The 20,899-nt window shown below is 42.1% G+C and overlaps 1 protein-coding gene across 2 annotated transcripts in view; it reads left to right on the plus strand.

Moving 5' to 3' along the window:
* Positions 1 to 2,074: 2,074 nt before the first annotated feature.
* The window catches only part of LOC141085422 (cell adhesion molecule CEACAM1-like), a 60,767-nt gene continuing 41,942 nt past the window's right edge, over positions 2,075 to 20,899 (plus strand). For both annotated transcript variants that reach the window (XR_012231296.1, XM_073570776.1), the window contains exons 1-2: positions 2,075 to 2,309; positions 2,483 to 2,794. Coding sequence is in view for 1 of the 2 variants with exons in the window: in XM_073570776.1 (XP_073426877.1) it covers positions 2,267 to 2,309; positions 2,483 to 2,794 (355 nt within the window). In the remaining variant the exon portion in view is untranslated. The remainder of the gene's footprint in view (positions 2,310 to 2,482; positions 2,795 to 20,899) is intronic.

A 20,899-nucleotide genomic window follows, 5' to 3' on the forward strand; every position in this document is an offset into this window, starting at 1 on the left:
ACAGAGGGGTCGCGAGTTCTCTTTCTGTGCTCCCTCTAGTGGTTACTGGAGGTAATGGAGCTGATTTGATTCACAGAGGCCTGCCACCTGATAATGAGGAGGACGATTGGAGATCTGGAGTTTCTGACTGGATTTAAGACAGCCGACTCCCTCTATCTCTGCTGGTGATTTTTTCCTGCCTCCTGAGGTCTTAGTTCTCAGCTCAGTCCCTGCATGCTCAGCTAAGTGTTCTTTTGCTATTGTTCACATTTGATCTGGTTTTGTCCATTTCAGTTTTGTGTGTTCAGCCAGCTCCAGCTGGGGCTCCCCTGAATTTCCATCCATATGTTACTGCTTGTGCCAGTTTGTTTTTGTCCCTTATTAGATTGGCCTCTTTTTGCTCTGCTTTTAGAATATACCAAAGTGCTGATATAGTGGGCAAAGTCGTGCGACTTCAGTATTTTTCTATCAGACGTGTTGGACATTTTTTGCAGGGTTTTTTGCATGATTACAGACAGTGTCTTTCCTTTCCTGTCCTGTCTAGTTAGTGTGGCCCCATCATTTGCTCAGTCTATTTTCCTACCTGCGTTTGTGTTTTCATCTTGTCTCACCGACAATATATGTTTGGGGGCTATCTATTCCTTTGGGGTCTGCTCTGGGGCAGTTTAGGTTTCCCCTTTCTTGCTTTAGGCTTATTTAGCTCTCCGGCTGTGTCGAGGCATCTAGGATCATTATAGGTACGCTCCACGGCTACTGCTAGTTGTGTGGATAGGATCAGGGTTCTGCAATCTGCTTAGTTTCCAACCTCTCTGGTTTTCTGTGGCTTGGCTTGGTCGTGCTCTCCTCATTGGTGACCCAATCATAACACACGACCACAACAAAGATGGCTGTGGCGCTTCAGTGCCTGGCAGACGATCCCTGCATCGTGATTGGTTCTGTAAAGTCCACCAAAAATGTTGGGTGGAGACCCGAGTTCCTGCCAAGTAATCCTGGAAATGCTCAGTGCTCACTGAGTTCACCGAGTACCGAGTTAAACTCGGGCGAGTAACGAGTAGTGGCGAGCACGTTCGCTCATCACTATTTACTATGTATCCTATGTTTTTTAAATGCATTAGGCTAGTTTCACACTAGTGTTTCCGGACGCAGCGCATGGCCACCGCTAAGCTCCGCCCCAGCCACGCCCCCTCCGGTCAGCTCCTCCTCTGATCGCATGACGCTGTATGTGATCAGCGTACCCTATGTTTAGCGTTGGGTATGCTGGCCGTGCGCTGGTATGTTTTTGACAGAGCACACGCCCTTTTGTGCTGCGCCAAGCGCACAAAAATGCTAAAGTGCGTTTAGCGCACATCGGCGCAGCGCAAAAAGGGCGCGTGCTCTGTCAAAAGCATACCAGCTCACGGCCAGCGTACCCAATACTAAACATAGGGTACGATGATAACATGCAGCGTCATGCGATCAGAGGAGGAGCTGACCGGAGGGGGCGCGGCCAGGGATGGAGCTCAGAGGCGGCCGTGCGCTGCGCCTGGAAACGCTAGTGTGAAACTAGCCTTACTACTATTTACTTCCTCACTGCGGAGTATATTCCCAATGTGTTTCTATCTTAGGCCAGGTTCACATAGTGTTAATGCAGTTCGTTCAACGCATAGAGTTGACGGACTGCATTAACACTACTCACATAACGTGATCGCGTTATGTGAGCCCGCTAGCGCAGATGCTTCATCTGCACTAGCAGTGACAGACCCCCTGATGCTGCAGCCCGCGTCCGAGGGTCCATCACAGAATGACGGCACATTGTTAGCGCATGCCGATTTATGGCATACGCTAGCGATGCGCTCCTATTGGGAGTGAATGGCAGCTTTAACGGGTTGCGTTACATCGCGTTATGCCTTGGTGTAGCGCAATCTGTTAAATGGACTGCATGAACACAGTGTGACCCCAGCCTTAGGTATTTTCAGTTTACACAGTGCAAAAAAAAACACAGTGAGCATGAGATTTTTTTAGAAGTACTTGACAATACCAGGAAACCACCACCAGGGACTGACATTGCTTTTCAGAGTTTGTTTTGAAATCTGAAATCCACAGCAGATCGGGAAGCCTAGCCTAGGACAAAACCTAATGGTTGTGAATGATTAATAGTACTGAATATCCTTTTCTTACTTCCTCTTACGCTCAATGCAGTGCTGCCGTAAGGTGTCACCCTAAAGGCAAAGTACAAGAGTTCCAGCCTAATGCAGAACACAGAGGTAGACAACAGTGACATTGTCACAGTAGACATTTCAGGTGGAACATGGCGTGGAGGCTCTTCTTGTTCTTGTTAGCTTCAACTGCAGGTGGGTGATACTGGATTTAAGTAACTATATTATACTAATATCTTCTCAGACATGGCACCGTTGTGATAGCTTGATTTTGTGTTATGGCTATATACATCTATATATATTTTTCTTTAATTTTTATATCTTTTGAAGTGTATAAAACATTTAAGTTAATTTTTACTTTTTTACAGGTGCTGTATCTGCTCAGGTGTCAGTAAATGGATCTTTGGGAGGATCTGTGGATTTGATTCTGTATATAACAATACCTGACAATCGTGAAATAATATGGAGAACTGAAGGAGGTGCAATCTTCATTGCCAGAATCGTTAATAATATCCCACCAACATACAATGCATCCTACGTGAATAGAACTCAACTATTTCCAAACGGGACCCTGAGACTGGAGAAGCTCACAGACGCTGACAAGAGAATATATATTGTGATAGTAACTAACCAGGATGATTTCACAGCTCAGACTGAGAACTATCAGCTTGGGGTGTTCCGTAAGTAACAACATGTCCTGCATCTTATCCACACAGCATATGTTGTTAATTCATATATAGGCTTGATACAATGACATTTCCTCCATTATTTACATTCTAAAATATTTAAAAAATCAGTATCAGAACAAGAAAAGGAGCAATGAAACTGCAAACTAGTGAACGCAACTACAGTGTTGCCCGCCTTTTGAGACATTTTTATTTTTACTGCATAGTTTCAAACTAAAAGTAATTTTTGCAATTTAGATTTCATTAAGAAATTTTGCACCATTTATCCTATATAGCCTCTGTGTTGCACTGTCTATTGCTGGCTACAGAATGGGTTTAACTGAGAGTCGTTCAGCGAGGACATTCTAACTCAAGAGTCTTTTTCTGATCTCCTCTCATCTGATTTATGACCGCACAGGGGCCAAAGAGTAAGAGGACCACTTCTACCTCTAGAACAGGTGGAACTGCGCATTTCGCCGAGTTATCGCACTGCAAAGGGTCCGTATATTGTCTTTGCACAGGGACCTCTTCTATATGTGTCCGCCAGTGGATTAACTACCGTACTTAATGACCAGACCTGTTTGATCTTAATGGCCAAGTTACCGTACAGTAGGCATGTTTTTCTTTCTTGCGCTGAAAGAGCCATAACTTTATTTTTTTGGCAATGTAGCTTTTTGAGGGCTTGTGAGATGAGTTGCATTTTTATTGATACACTTTTGGAGTAGTTATTATTTTTGTAGGGGGTGATAGGTGAAAAAATAAAGCTGCAAATATATTAAACATTTTTTATACTACAATTTTATTAAATAATAAATACGGTATTGGTTTCTTGGCATTTATGGTACCCAATAAGTTATGTTTTTATATATGGTTTTTAGTACTGTCAAAAAGGTATCCAGATGAAAATTTGACACAATCATGCAAAATATACCCAATTCTATAATATATCAGAAGTCTATGTACTATACTTTATGTATCTAGATTTTTTTTTACATTTTAAAGCATATACTGTATAGTAATGTGAAAAAGGAGCACTCCGCTCACCTGTCCGGGTGCACAGCAAATACTCCAGTAATAGCAACTCTACAGATGATAGCCGGCACTCACATCTTCTTAAAATAATTGCTCTATTCATCCGGTAGTATAAAAGGCTCAAAAAATGGTTGAACCCAACAGCACAAAAATTAAAAAGGAAGCAACAAAAATATATTTTGCCCCTCCCGGCAACATGTTTCAGCACTGACAGTTTGGGGCCACTATGCAAAAAAATGTGTCCCCCTCCTTTTATATATATACTGTATATAGCCACATACATATATATCTTACATAGTCTCCTTTATTATATATATTGCCGTCCCTTATTACACACTGCTCTTGATAAGAAAAGCAACATGAATACTTTATGTAAGGGACAACTGTACACAACAGCAGAGGAAGCTATATAATAAGGGAAGGCACCATATATAACTAGAGAAGATGGTATGTAATAAGGGACAGTGTTATACGTACCGTAATTAAAAAGGAAACTATGTCACTATGAATGGCACTACACATAATAAGCGAGTACACTATTTACAAAGGGACTGTGCTATACACAATAAGTGAGTACACTATATATTAATGGATTGTGCTACACATAATAAGTGAGTACACTGTATACTAAGGGAGTGTGCAACACATAATAAGGCAAGATTCCGTGTGCAGTGTCGGTGGGTTATGAGCTTTTACAGACACATTGAGCATGTCCTATTATCATCCTCAAAATCGGATCAGAACAGGACTTTCTCTGACCCTCACAGATCTCATTCTCGGATCCGTGAAAATGTGGATGGATCTTTAAACCTCTACAAGTCTGTGTGCCATCTGATAAAAAAAAATCTGGCAGCTCACGGATATTTCACACAAATGTGAGAATGCAGATACAGAATAATATCTACATCCAGGCACTTACTGCTGACATCTCGTCTGATTAGTCGTTTTATGCTCTTTCTTCTCCATCTGGTCAGACCTTCATTTCAACATCTCCCAGCCATAACTCATCTTGTCAAGATGATCGTCGCAGCCCTGAAAATAACAACGTCAAATATATAGTATACATACACGTGTCTCCCTCGCACTGCGCCCATAACTACAGATATGTACCCCACCATTAATACACTGTTTGCCATGCACTGATGAAAATATACCTTACTGCTCAAAAAAATAAAGGGAACATTTAAACATAGGATCCTATGTTTAAGTGTTCCCTTTATTTTTTTGATCAGTATATAAAGTGTAAGGCTAAGTGCACACACTGCAGATTCGTCTGCAGATTCATATCTGCGGAACCGCAGGTAAAATGACCTGCAGTTTTTCCTGCGGATTGGCCTGCGGTTTTGCCCTGCGGTTTGCCACCTGGACAATGGAATAGGTGGCAAACCGCAGCAGAATCCGCAGAAACAATTGACATGCTGCGGAAAAAAACCCGCAGCTTTTCCGCAGGTAAAAATCCGCAGCGTGTGCACAGCAGAATGTTAATCCCACTGTCTGCAGAACTGCTGCAGTTCTGCGGCGGTCAAAACTGCAGCGGAACCGCAGCAAAAACCGCAGCGTGTGCACATGGCTTTAGGCAGCACTGTGCTCCCCTTTAACTATAATCTCTGTCACCCAATAATATAAATTATTCAGTCTGTGACTCTCCCCAATTACCGGTAAGGCTATGCAAGATTTTACATTGCAAGCAAGGTGAATGAGATCCCTGAAGTTTCATGCGCACGCTGCTTATTTTTTCCTTGCAGATTAAGATCTGCATATTGTCAATTCTTGCAGCGTATTTCACCCATACTAATAAGTGAGGGAAAATACGTAACAATATCATGGCAAAATGTGGAAAAAAAAATACATGTATTTTACTCGGTGTTCTTTCTGCCAACACATTAGGACATGCAGCAGAATTTTCTCCTGCATATCCTGAAAGTGTGCACATAGCCTTAGTCCCTGTCTTGTGTCCCTCCATTCATTATGTCCTAATAGCATCATAAAGAATTTGGGGGTGGGAGAAGACGCTATCGGGTGCTGAGCATCCACCGCCACCTCCCAATTCATTACAAGTCCCTTACAGCGTCTTCTCCCACCTTTCAATTCATTATAAAGGGTCCTATGCACCTTACTGCCGTCTCCCCCACTCCCCAATAAATTTTAAGTCCCTACTAGTGTCATGATGAATTGTAAGATGGGGGAGGACGTTATCAAGGGCTTAGCACCCTCCTCCACCACCCAATTCATTTCACATCCATATCTAACGTCCCCCTCCCGCTGTTGATAAGTCCATTATAAGCCCCCCATACTTCCATCCCAATTCCCCACCCACCTCATTGTCCTTTCCCCTTCCCCTTCATTGTCATCTCCACCAGCCCCATCATTCTTTTCCCCCACCACACCTCAGTGTCCTCTCCACCACCCCATCATTGTTCTCACGCACCATACCTGTGTTCACCAGAATCATCATTGTTCCCCCACCCTTATCATTGTTCTCCCCACCACACCTGTACTCTCCACAACATACCTCAGTGTTCTCTCTACCAGCCACATCATTGTTCTCCCCCACCTTCATCATTGTTCTCCCCCACCACACATCATTGTCCTCTCTACCAGCTTTATGATTGATTTCTTCCATCCTTATCATTGTTCGGTCCTACCCTCATCATTGTTCTCTCCCACCTCACATGTCCTCTCCCTCATCACACCTAAGTGTCCTCTCCACCACATTTATCATTGTTCTACTCCACCCTCATCATTGTTCTCCCCCACCCTTACCATTGTTTACTTCAAACTACTACTACTAACTTTCTGCAAACACTGTGTTTTAGTGGCAAATCAGATGGTCGGATTTCCAGTTAAAAATCATTAGGCCTAATATTGGAGTGCAGCCACGAGGTCCATTTAGTTACTCCTAGTTACTTGTGCTAAAACTGTGTTTCAGTGGCAAATCAGAAGACCAGATTTCCATTTAAAAATTGTTAGGCCTGATATACAGGTGCATATCACAAAATTAGAATATCATCAAAAAGTTAATTTATTTCAGTTCTTCAATACAAAAAGTGAAACTCCTATATTATGTAGAGTCATTACAGAGTGATCTATTTCACTTGTTTATTTCTGTTACTGTTGATGATTATGGCTTAGTTGTGCAGCCGCTATACTACAAATTGTTTAACCCCTTTCTGACATCAGATGTACTATCCCGTCCATGGGACCCGGGCCCCTATGCCCATGGACAGGATCACGGACCGCCCCCGACACATTAACCCCTTGCACACCGCGATCAAACATGATCGCGGTGTACCGGTGGTTAAAGGGAAGCATCGGCAGGGAGGGGGCTCCCTCCGTGCTTCCCTGAGCCCCCCACAGCAGCGCAATGTGCAGCGCTGCTGCTGGGGGCTCCATCCCTACAGGTCCCCTGAATCCAAGATGGCGACGGGGACCTTCGGGGGCCTGCAGGGAGCTGGCTTCATCAGTGCCTGCAAAGCGCAGGCATGAGGAAGTCTGCGTCTATGCCTGTGACAGATCGCTGATCTGTCACAGTGATCTGTGATGTGACAGATCAGCGATCTGTCACAGGACAGTGATGTCCCCCCTGGGATAACCTAATAAAGTTAAAAAAAAAGTGTAAAAATAATTTTAAAAAAATCGCTAAATAAATTAAGAAAAAAAAAATATTCCCTAATAAATTCATTTTTTGGAAATAAAAAAAATAAATAAAAGTACACATATTTGGTATCACCGCATCCGTAATGACCTGCCCTATAAAACTGTCCCATTAGTTAACCCCTTTAGCAAAACCCTTAAAAAATAAAAATAAAAAACAAAGCAAAAAATAATGATTTATTATCATACCGCCGAACAAAAAGTGCAATAACGCGCGATCAAAAAGATGCATATAAATATCCATGGTACCACTGAAAACGTCATCTTGTCCCACAAAAAACAAGCCACCAAACAACATCATCAGAGAAAAAATAAAAAAGTTATAGCTTGCAGAATAAAGCGATGCAAAAATAATTATTTTTCATATAAAATTGTTCTTATTGCATAAAAACGCCAAAACATAAAAAAATGACATAAATGAGGTATCGCTGTAACCGTACTGACCCAAAGCATAAAACTACTTTATCAATTTTACCACACATGGAACGGTGTAAACGCACCCCCCCCAAAAGAAATTCATGAAACGCTGGTTTTTGTTCATTCTGCGTCCCAAAAATCGGAATAAAAAGCGATAAAAAAAGTCACGTGCCCGAACATGATACCAATAAAAACATCAACTCGTCCCACAAAAAATAAGACCTCACATGACTCGGTAGGTCAAAATACGGAAAAATTATAGCTCTCAATATGTGGTGATGCAAAAACTATTTTTACAATAAAAAGCGTCTTTTAGCGTGCGACAGCTGCCAAACATAAAAACCGCCATAAATAGTAAATCAAACCCCCTTTATCACCCCCTTAGTTAGGGAAAAATAATAAAATTTAAAAAATGTATTTATTTCCATTTTCCCATTAGGATTAGGGCTAGGGCTAGGGTTAGGGTTAGGGCTGAGATTAGGGTTAGGGGTGTGTTGGGGTTAGGGTTGGAGTTAGAATTGGGGGGTTTCCACTGTTTGGGCACATCAGGTGCTCTCCAAATGCAACATGGCGTCTGATCTCAATTCCAGCCAATTCTGCGTTGAAAAAGTCAAATGGTGCTCCTTCCCTTCCAAGCTCTGCCATGCGCCCAAACAGTGTTTTACCCCCACATATGGGGTATCAGCCTACTCAGGACAAATTGCAAAACAACTTTTGGGGTCCAATTTCTCCTGTTACCCTTAGGAAAATAAAAAATTGGGGGCAAAATATCATTTTTGTGGAAAAAAAATGATCTTTTTATATTCATGCCCGGGCGTTATAAACTTCTATGAAGCACTTGGGGGTTCAAAGTGCTCACCACACATCTAGATAAGTTCCGTAGGGGGTCTAGTTTCCAAAATCGTGTCATTTATGGGGGGTTTCCACTGTTTAGGTACATCAGGGGCTTTCCAGACGCGACATGGTGTCCGATCTCAATTCCAGCCAAAAAAGTCAAATGGCGCTGCTTCCCTTCCGAGCTCTGCCATGCGCCCAAATAGTGTTTTACCCCCACATATGGGGTATCAGCATACTCAGGACAAATTGCACAATAACTTTTAGGGTCCTGTTACCCTTGGGAAAGTAAGAATTGGGGGTGAAAAGATCATTTTTGTGGAAAAAATATGATTTTTTAATTGTACCGCTGTACGTTATAAACTTCTGTGAAGCCCTTGTGGGTTCAAAGTTCTCACCACATATCTAGATAAGTTCCTTGGGTGGTCTAGTTTCCAAAATGGGGTCACTTGTGGGGGGTTTCCACTGTTTAGGTACATCAGGGGCTTTCCAAACGTGACATGGTGTCCGATCTCAATTCCAGCCAAAAAAGTCAAATTGGAGCTGCTTCCCTTCCGAGCTCTGCCATGCGCCCAAATAGTGTTTTACCCCCACATATGGGGTATCAGCATACTCAGGACAAATTGCACAATAACTTTTAGGGTCCTGTTACCCCTGGGAAAGTAAGAATTGAGGGTGAAAAGATCATTTTTGTGGAAAAAATATGATTGTTTAATTGTACCACTGTACGTTATAAACTTCTGTGAAGCCCTTGTGGGTTCAAAGTTCTCACCACATATCTAGATAAGTTCCTTGGGGGGTCTAGTTTCCAAAATGGGGTCACTTGTGGGGGGTTTTCACTGTTTAGGCACATCAGGGGCTCTCCAAACGTGACATGGCGTCCGATCAGAATTCCAGCCAATTTTGCATTGAAAAAGTCAAACGGCGCTCCTTCCCTTCTGAACTCTGCCATGCGCCGAAACAGTGGTTCCCCCCATATATCAGGTATCAGCATACTCAGGACAAATTGCACAATAACTTTTCCAGTCCAATTTCTCCTTTTACCCTTGGTAAAATAAAAAAACTTGAATCTGAAATATTTTTTTTGTGAAAAAAAGTTAAATGTTCATTTTTTTTTTTAAAACATTCAAAAAATTCCTGTGAAGCACCTGAAGGGTTAATAAACTTCTTGAATGTGATTTTGAGCACCTTGAGGGGTGCAGTTTTTAGAATGGTGTCACTTTTGGGTATTTGCTATCATATAGACCCCTCAAAGTGGCTTCAAATGTGATGTGGTCAGTAAAAATAAAATAGTGTTGTAAAAATGAGAAATCGCTGGTCAACTTTTAACCCTTATAACTTCCTAACAAAAAAAAAATTTGGTTCCAAAATTATGCTGATGTATAGTAAACATGTGGGAAATGTTACTTATTAAGTTTTTTGTGTGCTGTATCTCTGTGATTTAAGGGCATAAAAATTTAAAGTTGAAAAATTGCGAAATTTTCAAAATTTTCGCCAAATTTACGTTTTTTTCACAAATAAACGTAAGTTATATGAAGGAAATTTTACCACTAACATGAAGTACAATATGTCACGTAAAAACAGTGTCAGAGTCACTGGGATCCATGGAAGCTTTTCAGAGTTATTACCTCATAAAGGGACAGTGGTCAGAATTGTAATAATTGGCCCGCTCATGAAAACCACCCTTGGGGGTAAAGGGGTTAAACTAAAACTATGTTTCAATATAACAACAGATTGCCGAAAGGCAAATAGACCTTTAACTAAAAATTCTTACCATTAATACTTAACTTTTATTTTGAAATGTATTAATGTTAATAATAGTGTTCATTTAAAATTTTAACACTGTTGAATTTTTGTCCTAATTATTAGTCACAGAGGGTAGATAGGTTTCTTCCCTACAACAGTGGACTAACCTTACACAGTTTCACTATCTGTTGGCTTCCTTGGGGGTAAGTATTAATAATTGTTTCCCCTTTCAAAGATTGGTTTCCAGTGAGTAATTTCCACTGTCAAGCTTGACCACCGTGGGGGTAAGTATTATTCAATGCTTCCCTCTTGGCATATCTGCAGTGAATGATTCAATGACTGTTGACTAATAATGGGTAATATTAGTCATAGTTAGGACATTTATCCAGTATATCATTAAATAACATTTAGCTCAGTCTACCAATGTAGACAACTGTCCACTTAATAATTGTTAGTCATAAAAGTGTTGTTCAGGCACGCTATCTAAGAAAATAAATGGTGATTGTTCATTAAGTGACAGGTGACTGACAGCTGTGGGCCTAAGGTTGTGAAACAGCAGGTTACAATAGGGGAAGGCTGCTTGCAACATGAGTGGGAAAAAGAGAGGTGGTGGTGGAAGGGGGAATAGGTTTGGTGCTCGACGTGTATGTGGGTTAGGTGTTAAAGTGAATGAAAGCTCAACCGAACAAACACCTTCCTATTCAAAGACTACTGACAACATCTGTTACTGGCCTGCCTACTCAGTTGCCTTTCTTTGGTAGCCGCACCACAGTACGCCTTGTAGGTGAGGCCCAGAAAGAGCATGTGCTCGAGTGGATGGCAGGGGCTCCATCAAGTGGCCTCTCTTCCTCTTCCTCCACCTTAACATTACACACAGTACAATCCTCAGAGGTGGCACCCCAATCACCCTTGTTTCCCCACGTGTCAAAAATTTGCAAACACCCAACTAACTGTGGGGAACCTCAGATGGACCATTCTGAAGAGTTGTTCGTATATTGTATTCCTTGGACATCAGAGATCTGCTCTGAATAATCACAGAATCCACAGAAGGAAAGCATCTGTACTGAGGCTCAAAAGTTTTGTCATGTTGGATCGGGGGCTGGATGAAGTAGGGTCCAAGCAGAATCCAGACCCTTGTCACCAGATGTTAACCACCAAGGGTAGAGGTGATCCTGATGAGACTCAGATACCAGAGGCGCACGCGGACTGTACTTTGGTGTCAGGGCAGGAAGAGGAGGAGGGTGACTCTCAGGGTGAGGAGTGTGAGAACAGAGGATGACGATGAGGTTGCAGATCCCACCTGGTAGAACCCAGATGTAAGCAGCTGAGTAGCTCAACAGAAGAGGTGGAGGAAGAAAATGAGGAGGTTATGTTGCAGCTTTCCACGCAGACACAAAGTGATGCAACCATGGCAAGCACCGCATCCTTAGCCCCAAACCTGCCTTTGGCCAGCACCGGTCATGAGTGTGCAGTTTGCAGGGGCAGAAAGGGTTGCCTAGCCTGGGAGTTTTTTAAGACAGAAAAGGGTGACCCAACACACGTTATCTGTCAAATTTCTAAAAATAAAATCAGTGGAGGCAAAAGTTTCAATAATTTAACAACTACATGCATGAACCGGGACATAAGCAACCAACATGCCTTAGTGAGGGAATTTTACTGTGCTATAATGTAGACTAGTGGGCCTTGTCAACCACCGGCCATCCCATCAACCCCATCTGCTGCTTCTTCCTCCTCCGCCACAATTACAAGTGTTCACACACAGGTCTTCGTCCGCATAAACTGCAATTGTTTACCCACCACAGTCGAAGTGAGTGAGAGCCGATCAGCTGTTATGGAAGTAGACATGGCTGCTTTTTTTGTGTCACCTAGCACAACACATCTTTCTCAATCCACCATAACATCTCCACCTGCACCTCACTCACAGGACAGCAGTTTGTCCTGTTCTCCCTACTCCGCCCTCTCTCAGCACAGAAGCCACCTCTCGGCCCCGCAGTTGTGCTCACATAAAAGAATGTCTGCTCCTACACATGGCAAAGCTAAGAGCTTAAACTCCACCATCTCCAATCTGTTGGCCACAGAAATGCTGCCTTTCCAACTGGTGGATACAGACGGTTGATGGCTGTCACAGTCCCAGCTGCCCAGTTGCATTACTTCTCAAAGAAAGCTGTGTGTTGTCAGCTTATCTGTTCATTCTCCTTTTGTGTCCGAGGATCTCCCTCTTCTGGTGAAGGAAGGTGGTGGGGCTGATTTGGATGAAAGAAACCAAACACCTGATCAGGTGGATTGTGACTGGGTAACAGGAACTTCAGACTGGATATAAGGCAGCTGACGCCCATCTGAGTGGCTGGTGATTTCTCTGCTGGATTCTTGGAGACCAGTCTGATTCCTGCTTCCCAAAGATAAGTTTTTGCTCTGCTATTGAACTTATTAGTTTTGGTTTTGTTTACCTTGTTTTGGCGTTCAGCCATCCCCAGCTGGGGGTCTGCTGGATTCTTATTCCTTGATCAGTGTTCTCTTTTGCTCTGCTTTCAGAATATTCTGAGTGCTGATATAGGGTTTGAAGTCTAGTGACTTCAGGGTCCTTTTTGCTTATCAGTTGTGTTGGTAATATTTTTAGCAGGGTTTTCTCGGATTGCAGACAGCAGCTTTTCTGTCCTGTCCTTTTTAGTTAGCTTGGGCCCCATCGTTTGCTCATCCTATCTTTCTATCTGTGTTAGTGTTTTCATCTTGCTTCACCGTCATTATATGTTGGGGACTGCCTATTGCTTTGGGGTCTGCTCTGGGGCAGTCAGTTTTTCCCATTTCTCTCTTTAGGCTTATTTAGATCTCCGGCTGTGACGAGGTGTCTAGGATCACCGTAGGAACACTCCATGGCTACTGCTAGCTGTGTGATAGGATTAGGGGTCTGCAATCCGCTAGTTTCCAACCTCTCTGATTTTCTGGGCTGAGGTTGCATTTTTGTTTTTTTTCCCCCTCAGTGACTCAATCATAACAGAATCACCAGCCACTCAGAAGGGCGTCGGCTGCCTTATATCCAGTCTGAAGTTCCTGTTACCCTGTGCTGATGTAAAGTAAACATGTGGGAAATGTTACTTATCAAGTTTTTTGTGTGCCATATCTCTGTGATTTAAGGGCATACAAATTCAAAGTTGGAAAATTGTGAAATTTTCTAAATTTTTGCCAAATTTCCTTTTTTTCACAAATAAACGCAAGTTATTTGAATGAAATTTTACCACTAACATGAAGTACAATATGTCATGAGAAAACAATGTCAGAATCACCGGGATCCATGGAAGCGTTTCAGAGTTATTACCTCATAAAAGGACAGTGGTCAGAATTGTAAAAAATGGCCCGGTCATTAACGTGCAAACCACCCTTGGGGCTTAAGGGGTTAAAATGAACAAGTCATGGATTTCCGATGACTTTTGCATCCCTGTCTCATATTGAGAAGACTAGGTGATGGTATTTTTACAGTCATGTATTGATCTTGCGTTATTGCTGTCTGTGCCATATTTATGGTGTCTTCTGTGCCTACTGTTGCTGCTGCTGCTGATGTTACAAACAATTTTAGTTTTTTGAAATGTGGAATCTCCAAGTTGCGTCTCCATCTGGTGGGTTGCCTGTGGTGGAAGGTGTATCAGAGGCTTATAATAATATTTCTACTCTGTGGAAATTGATGCCACTTTAGTTATGTTTAACAATTATTGTTTGAAATATGGAGACTCCAAGTTGAGTCTCCATCTGGTAGATTGCCTTTGAAAGTAGGGCTCCCAGACAGGCAGGCCTGCACTTACTTTCAGACAACTACCTGTGTTATTTTCCTTACATTTTTCTACCAATAGTAGTCTATGAAACTGATGTTTGTTTGTGCCATCTGAGTGTGGCTGGAAAGAAAAAAAAATTGGGGTTGTTCCATGAAGTTTGAGCTCTCCCAGCTAAGAAGACTTACCGCTCCCATAACCACCAGGTCCTCATTAAAACTTAAATGCTGGGCCAGACCCTGATACCTCATGCATGGTCCATGGCTGACTGCTGTTATGCCATTTGCAAATTCCTATTTTGGGTCAATTGATGCCACTTTTCCTGGTGTCTGCCCCTAATTTCAGCTGTTTGGGAAGTTTTTTGTCAACCCTTAAGGAGTTGCCTATGCATTTGTTTTTACCTCCCATTGAATCTAATGCGGGTCAGATATTTTCATCCAACCGTTAGGCGAACTGTTCAGTGAACGGAGGTCCGTTCAGCGAATCCGAGCCGAACCTTGAAAGGTTCGCTCATCTCTACTCTCGACCACAACACCTCAGTGTCCTCTCCACCACCCTCATCATTGTTCTTCCCCACCACTCCTCAGTGTCCTTTCCTCAGTATATTGCATAAAAAAAAAAAAAACACACACACCACCACTCACCTCTCCGTCCGTTCTCCAGGAGCATTGCAGCAGTCGGTGACAGCTTTCTCTGGCACAGGAATGCTCTGCTTGCTGACGTTATCCAGCCGCATGCGCCCGTGTCAGGAAAAAGAAGAAAGTGCTGGGCAGGAAGCAGAGGACAGATCCCTGCAGCTGCGCTCTGCTGCCATTTTCGCCTGTAGGCAGCGGAGCTGCTGGCATGCTCTCTGCCCACTGCACATGAGGGCAATCTGTCCATGAGCCCCACGGAGCCTCAGACTCTGAGAAACAGGCCATATTGCTCTCAATATGTGCTGCCCCGCAGGGGCCCCCCCACCTCCGGTCTCTGGTGCAGTTGCACTGACTGCATCGGCAGTATGTCCACCCCTGGACCTACATGTTGCCTAGGACCACAATGGATAATATTGTTGATACCTTTGTAGTTTTTGTGTTGTTGGGTTCAACCATTTGCTGTGCCTCGTATACTACTGGATCAATAAAGCAGTTCTTTTAAAGGGAATCTGTCACCCCTTTTTTGTGATATCATATAATGATATCATTCAATTGTGTGTCACATAAGGATTGTCTTAGTACTTTTGCTTCCCCCTGACCCCGCACCTTTCATGCATAAATACCTTTTTTATATCGGTTCAGATGTATGTAAACTGCCGCTGTCCGGTCCACTGGGTGGGGCTTATTCACCTGCTCTCCCCTCCCTGTCTTGCTCTACGCATTTCTTCTTGTGTAGAGCAAGACAGGGAGGGGAGAGCAGGTGAATAAGCCCCGCCCAGTGGACCGGACAGCGGCAGTTTACATACATCTGAACCGATATAAAAAAGGTATTTATGCATGAAAGGTGCGGGGACAGGGGGAAGCAAAAGTACTAAGAGAATCCTTATGTGACACACAATTGCATGATATCATTATATGATATCTCAAAAAATGGGTGACAGATTCCCTCTAAGAACATGGGAGTGCTGACTATCGTTTGGACTGTTAATATACTGTCTAGTGCCTACCCTGTGGCTAACTTCATGAACCTTGCTTTCACTTATTTAGGAGACAGAGGATGTTATAATCTATGAATTAGAAACAAATAATCCTGTCTGAGGATTTAAATAAAAATCTAATGAATTTTATTTCTTGCTATGCTAGCATTCACATGTTGTTTTAAGGTTGCATTTCTTCTTGCATTTTTCTAAAAAAAAATTGCACCAAAACCACTGTAGTTTTATGTTTATTGTAGCAAAAAGGCACCTCGGCCGCAACTTGTGAATGCAGCCCACAAAAAGTCTAATTTCCAACTGAGTTAAAAGTTAGCAAAAATATAGTTCATAAAATTTAGAGATGCTTCCTTTTTATAACATAACATTTATCATTTGGTTAATTGTAGGTGAATTTCCATACTGAAGATGTAAATGTCATAGAGATGAGTGGATTGTTTGAAATTCAAGTTTGCAGAATATTCCCCCCAAAAATTAAATTTGCTCGAATTTCAATACTAGAGAGCAGAGGAAAGGATGTACTTATTATCTTCCATGAGATAGAGATTTTCAGTCATAGGCCACGTTCACACGTTCAGTATTTGGTCAATATTTTCCCTCAGTACTGGTAAGCCAAAACCAGGAGAGGAACAATCAGAGGAAAAGTATAATAGAAACCCGTCACCACTCCTGGATTTATCACCCAATCCTGATTTTGGATTACAAATACTGATGCAAAATACTGACCAAATACTGAACGTGTGAACTTTGCTATTGAGACAGAGTGGTTACATCTAAAGCTTATAGCACTGCTCATTAGGCACGCACCCAATATAACCTATGAGGTTGTTCAAATGTCCCTGTTTTTTTATGGACCATGTGTCTGCAAAACACAGAGACATGTCAGTTGTTCTCCTATATCATGGATGAAAAGGGCCAATATAGTCTATGGGACCATGAAAAATACATACAACAGATGGATGGCAATACTGCAAAGAAGCCTTGTAATTTCTTTATTTATCCATCTATGAAAAGCACTGATGAAACTGAAGATAAAAACGGACACACAGACTAAACACTGATGACATCGGTACCAATGTTAGACACAGACGTGTGAATGAGGCCTTATGTTGTGAGCTGTGGCTGTAAGCATGCATGGGCTCTTTGATTGACAGCTTGCTGTTTGCAAATACTTTCACTTAGGTGGCATTTAAAGCTACTTACCTGCAGATTAACCCTGCAGGTTCCTTTTAATAATTTAGCCTCTTTAAAAAACTAAAACTTTTACTGAAATGAAGGCTAAGTAACCCATTTTCAATTTTCAGCTATATTCCCAAAACTTAACTTTCCCAAGTAGACTGAACATTTGTTACATAGTTACTAAGATTGAAAAACAGCACATGTGCCTATAAATCTACAGTTTTATTTATAGGGATGCAACATACCCTATGAGATACGTGTCAAGTGCAAAAAATCCTTACAAACTCCATGTATGGCAAATAAAATAATTCCTACAGTCAATCCCAATCTATCTATGATTGGATTAGACCTTCTTTCCTCCAGATGCAGAGGATGCCTCCTTGTCCCTGTAGCAGGCCTGGGTGCGAAAAGATCATTATACAGATCTCTGTACTGCCCCTTCATATATTTGTACATTGTAAGAAGATCGCCCTTAAGCCTTTGTTTCACCAAACTGAATAACCACAAGTTTAATAACCCCTCTTATACAGTCCTCTCATTCCCTTAGCAACCTTGGTCATTTTTCTCTGCACCCGCTCTAGTTCAGCTATTTTCCACAAAGACCAAAAATGTACAAAAATGGGGCATATTTACCAATCCTGTACAATACTTGTCAGTCTGAAAATGCAGCAAAATTATCACAGTAGTTATGCTGGAAGACAAATTTGGCTAATTTTTAGACACCTATTTCTACCAGTATACCACTTCATTGTTGGCTTCCTTTTATATTTTTTTTGTGCAAAAAAATATTGGTGTTTTGAACATTGCCCCCTAACAGCCAAGTGGAGAACCAGAATTCTACCATAATTTGAATAAATCGGTCCCAATATTCCACCTGACTAGTGACTTGTATAGGAGAAAATTATTCTTGTCAGGAGCATCTATGTTTCTTTTAATGCATGTTATGATTATATTTGCCTTGGCAGCAGCGGCCTGGCACTGATCACTAGAGATGAATGGATATGGCACAATTCGAATCTGCCTGTTTTCTCTAGTCCTCGGATCATAATAAATATAATTTGTAGAGACAAAACAAAATAAAATACTTATACTCACCGCTCACCTCTCCGTCCCTTCTGCTCTTCAGCATAGCCCGTCCAGTCCTCATTGCATCTTCTGATCATCGCCACTGATGCTGAATTCTGGGGCATCTTCCTTCAACCTTGGAACAGACTTCTAGCTTTTATGAGGATTGGGATAATTTTTGGAAAGCTTTTGCAAGGTCGAAAACACATGCTGTGACCTTGCATGTGTAGTATTCGCAGGTACGCGGGGTGCAGTGACGAGACGGGAGCCGGAGTGAGCTTAAAATGCTACTTTTGTATAGGGGCTATCTTGAGCAACTAGTAAGCTGATAACAGTTATCCTCGCAGGGATCCAAACAATAATACACAGGTAACACGATATTAACTACCAGGTCGGAACCGGTAAATAAGAGGCCGCGGTATGGCCGACTACAGGTCCAAGAACTATGATTTATCAACTACAACGTGTCACTTATCCTTCTCTGACGTCCGGCAGAGTGGTGGTCGGTGTTGTTACAGAACCCCCCAGCATCCCGAATAGGAGATGCATGTATGATAGTTGTAATGTGAGATGTATGCCCTTAATGCAGTAATCGACCGGCTGCCCCCCTGGGCAGAGGTAAACGAGATATCCCACTTCTGACCTCCCCCCACCTTTGTAAATCCCCCGGCTATTTTAATGGACGTCTGGCGTCTTAATTGGAGCCTGTTATCTACTGGCCGGACACACATTGATTGTCCTGCCCTCTGTATGTATATATATTCTGAGACTGATGAGTAAAATGTTGTCACACAGAAACCCCCAGTCCAGCTAATTATGTCCCCTGGAAACAGTTCCCCTAGGAACCTTGGTGACAGTCTCCGTGGTTCCGGTCCGGTTACACGGTGGGAACTCTCCCTCCTACACATGCACAGAACTGTCCCTGGCATCATTACAGCATAAGGAGGCCTAAGGATTCAGCACTAGCCACCGTAATAAGATGCGACGAGGAACGGGACAAGTGGCGGTGAGGAGTAGAGGGGCTGGATTCGTGATTGGTTACGTATGAGTGTTTTTTTTATTATTTTACTTACTGATGGCCACATCCAATTCATTAATATGGGACCCATGTAGAGGAAAGGTCGCACTCAGCAGGATGAAGTATATCTCTTTTATTGACACATACAATTACATGTCAGGTCGGAGTTAAAGTGGCATGAGGGTTACAGGCTGACAACGGCCGTTTCGCGCTGTTCTAGCGCTTCATTAATATGGGACGTGAAATACAAAAAAATCTGTATTTTGCCGAATGCAGATTTTTGCAATATTCAAGTTGAATTCAATTGGCTCACACCTACTGGTCACTTGTAATTCTCATTCAGACGGCCGAGATATTTCACATATGTAAAAGACGATGTCATCAGTTTTTGGTCCGTGTGTCAGATTTATCACAGTGTTTCTTCAGTCATTATCACTGATAAAAAAAATAAATTCACACTTGTGGAAACAGACAGAAGATGGCTCCAGGGCAACGACAGTATATGGGAACCTTGTAGTCCAATAGCTCATCATAATGAGCAAATCCACCTGCTTTGGACATGAAAATGGGCCCCTTTACCTATGAGGCCCCTGTGCGGCTGCACAGTTTGCACCAATATGCCTGCTATATGTATGAGATTTTTGGTCACTTTTTGTTGCATTTTGTTGAGGTCTGCAGGTGGAGAACAATGATGGGCCTGCTGGAGAGGACACTGAGATGTGGTGGGGGAGAGGACACAAAGGTGTGGTGGGGATAACAATGACGTAGGATCTGTCTTTATGGGCGTATACTGTGGGTCGTAGGAAGCTGAATAAAATGACGACTTGATACCTGCAATACAATGTCTTATTCCATGATAAGCCACATTTTGATTGGGTGCACTTACTTCCTCCTGGGTTAAGCAGGTGACATTTACTGGAGAGTTTCGGGTTGTTCCTGATCATGTCATCTGTCATGTCTTAATTTTTGCTGCTTCGATTTCCTTTTAATACAATTTATTTTTTTGCCTCTAATTATTTAATGTCTCATCACTCCCCTCTTGCTTTCATTCTGTAAATGCCTTCTTTTTGTTTACACAATTCCCATTTCTTTTATGTATTTTTATTTTTTACAACATTGTCCCAGTTTATGGCACGAAGATCATTTTGTAGCTATTAGAAATTCACCTTACTGAAGTTTAGTGTCATTGTATCAGTCATATTAAAGGATACATGAAAACTTATTATTTTGCCTTCACCCCGAACCCATTCTTGCTTCCATTATACTTAGAGACCTAAAAGACTCCTATCAGTATATCAGTATATAATTACTTGCCCCTACTTTTTTTTCACCCAAATGGACTACACATGTTTATTTACCTTCCAAATATCATGTTATTGGAAGAGTAGCAAAGACGATACAGTGGGTGAAATAAGTATTGAACACGTGACCAATTTTCAAAGTAAATCTATTTCTAAAGGTGCCATTGACATGAAATTCTCACCAGATAACAACCCATCCAATCCACACAGGCAAAGAAATCAAACTGTAGATGTCCATAAATTAAGTTACTTATGTGTAATAATAAGAAATGTCACAGGGAAAAAGTATTGAACACACTTTCTGAAACTTGAATAATACTTTGTAGAAAAACTTTTGTTGGTAAAGAAGCGTCAAGACAATTCCTGTTTGGAGAAACTAATTGCAAGCATTGCTCAGGTGTGATTTTTGGCTTATTCTTCCATACAAACACTTTTCACATCCTGAAGCTCCTGTGGGCTCTTTCTATGAACTCTGAGCTTTAGTCC

The sequence above is a fragment of the Dendrobates tinctorius genome, unplaced genomic scaffold (assembly GCF_039654945.1).
Source record: "Dendrobates tinctorius isolate UK_male_01 unplaced genomic scaffold, ASM3965494v1 ptg000028l, whole genome shotgun sequence".
Lineage (NCBI taxonomy): Eukaryota > Metazoa > Chordata > Amphibia > Anura > Dendrobatidae > Dendrobates > Dendrobates tinctorius.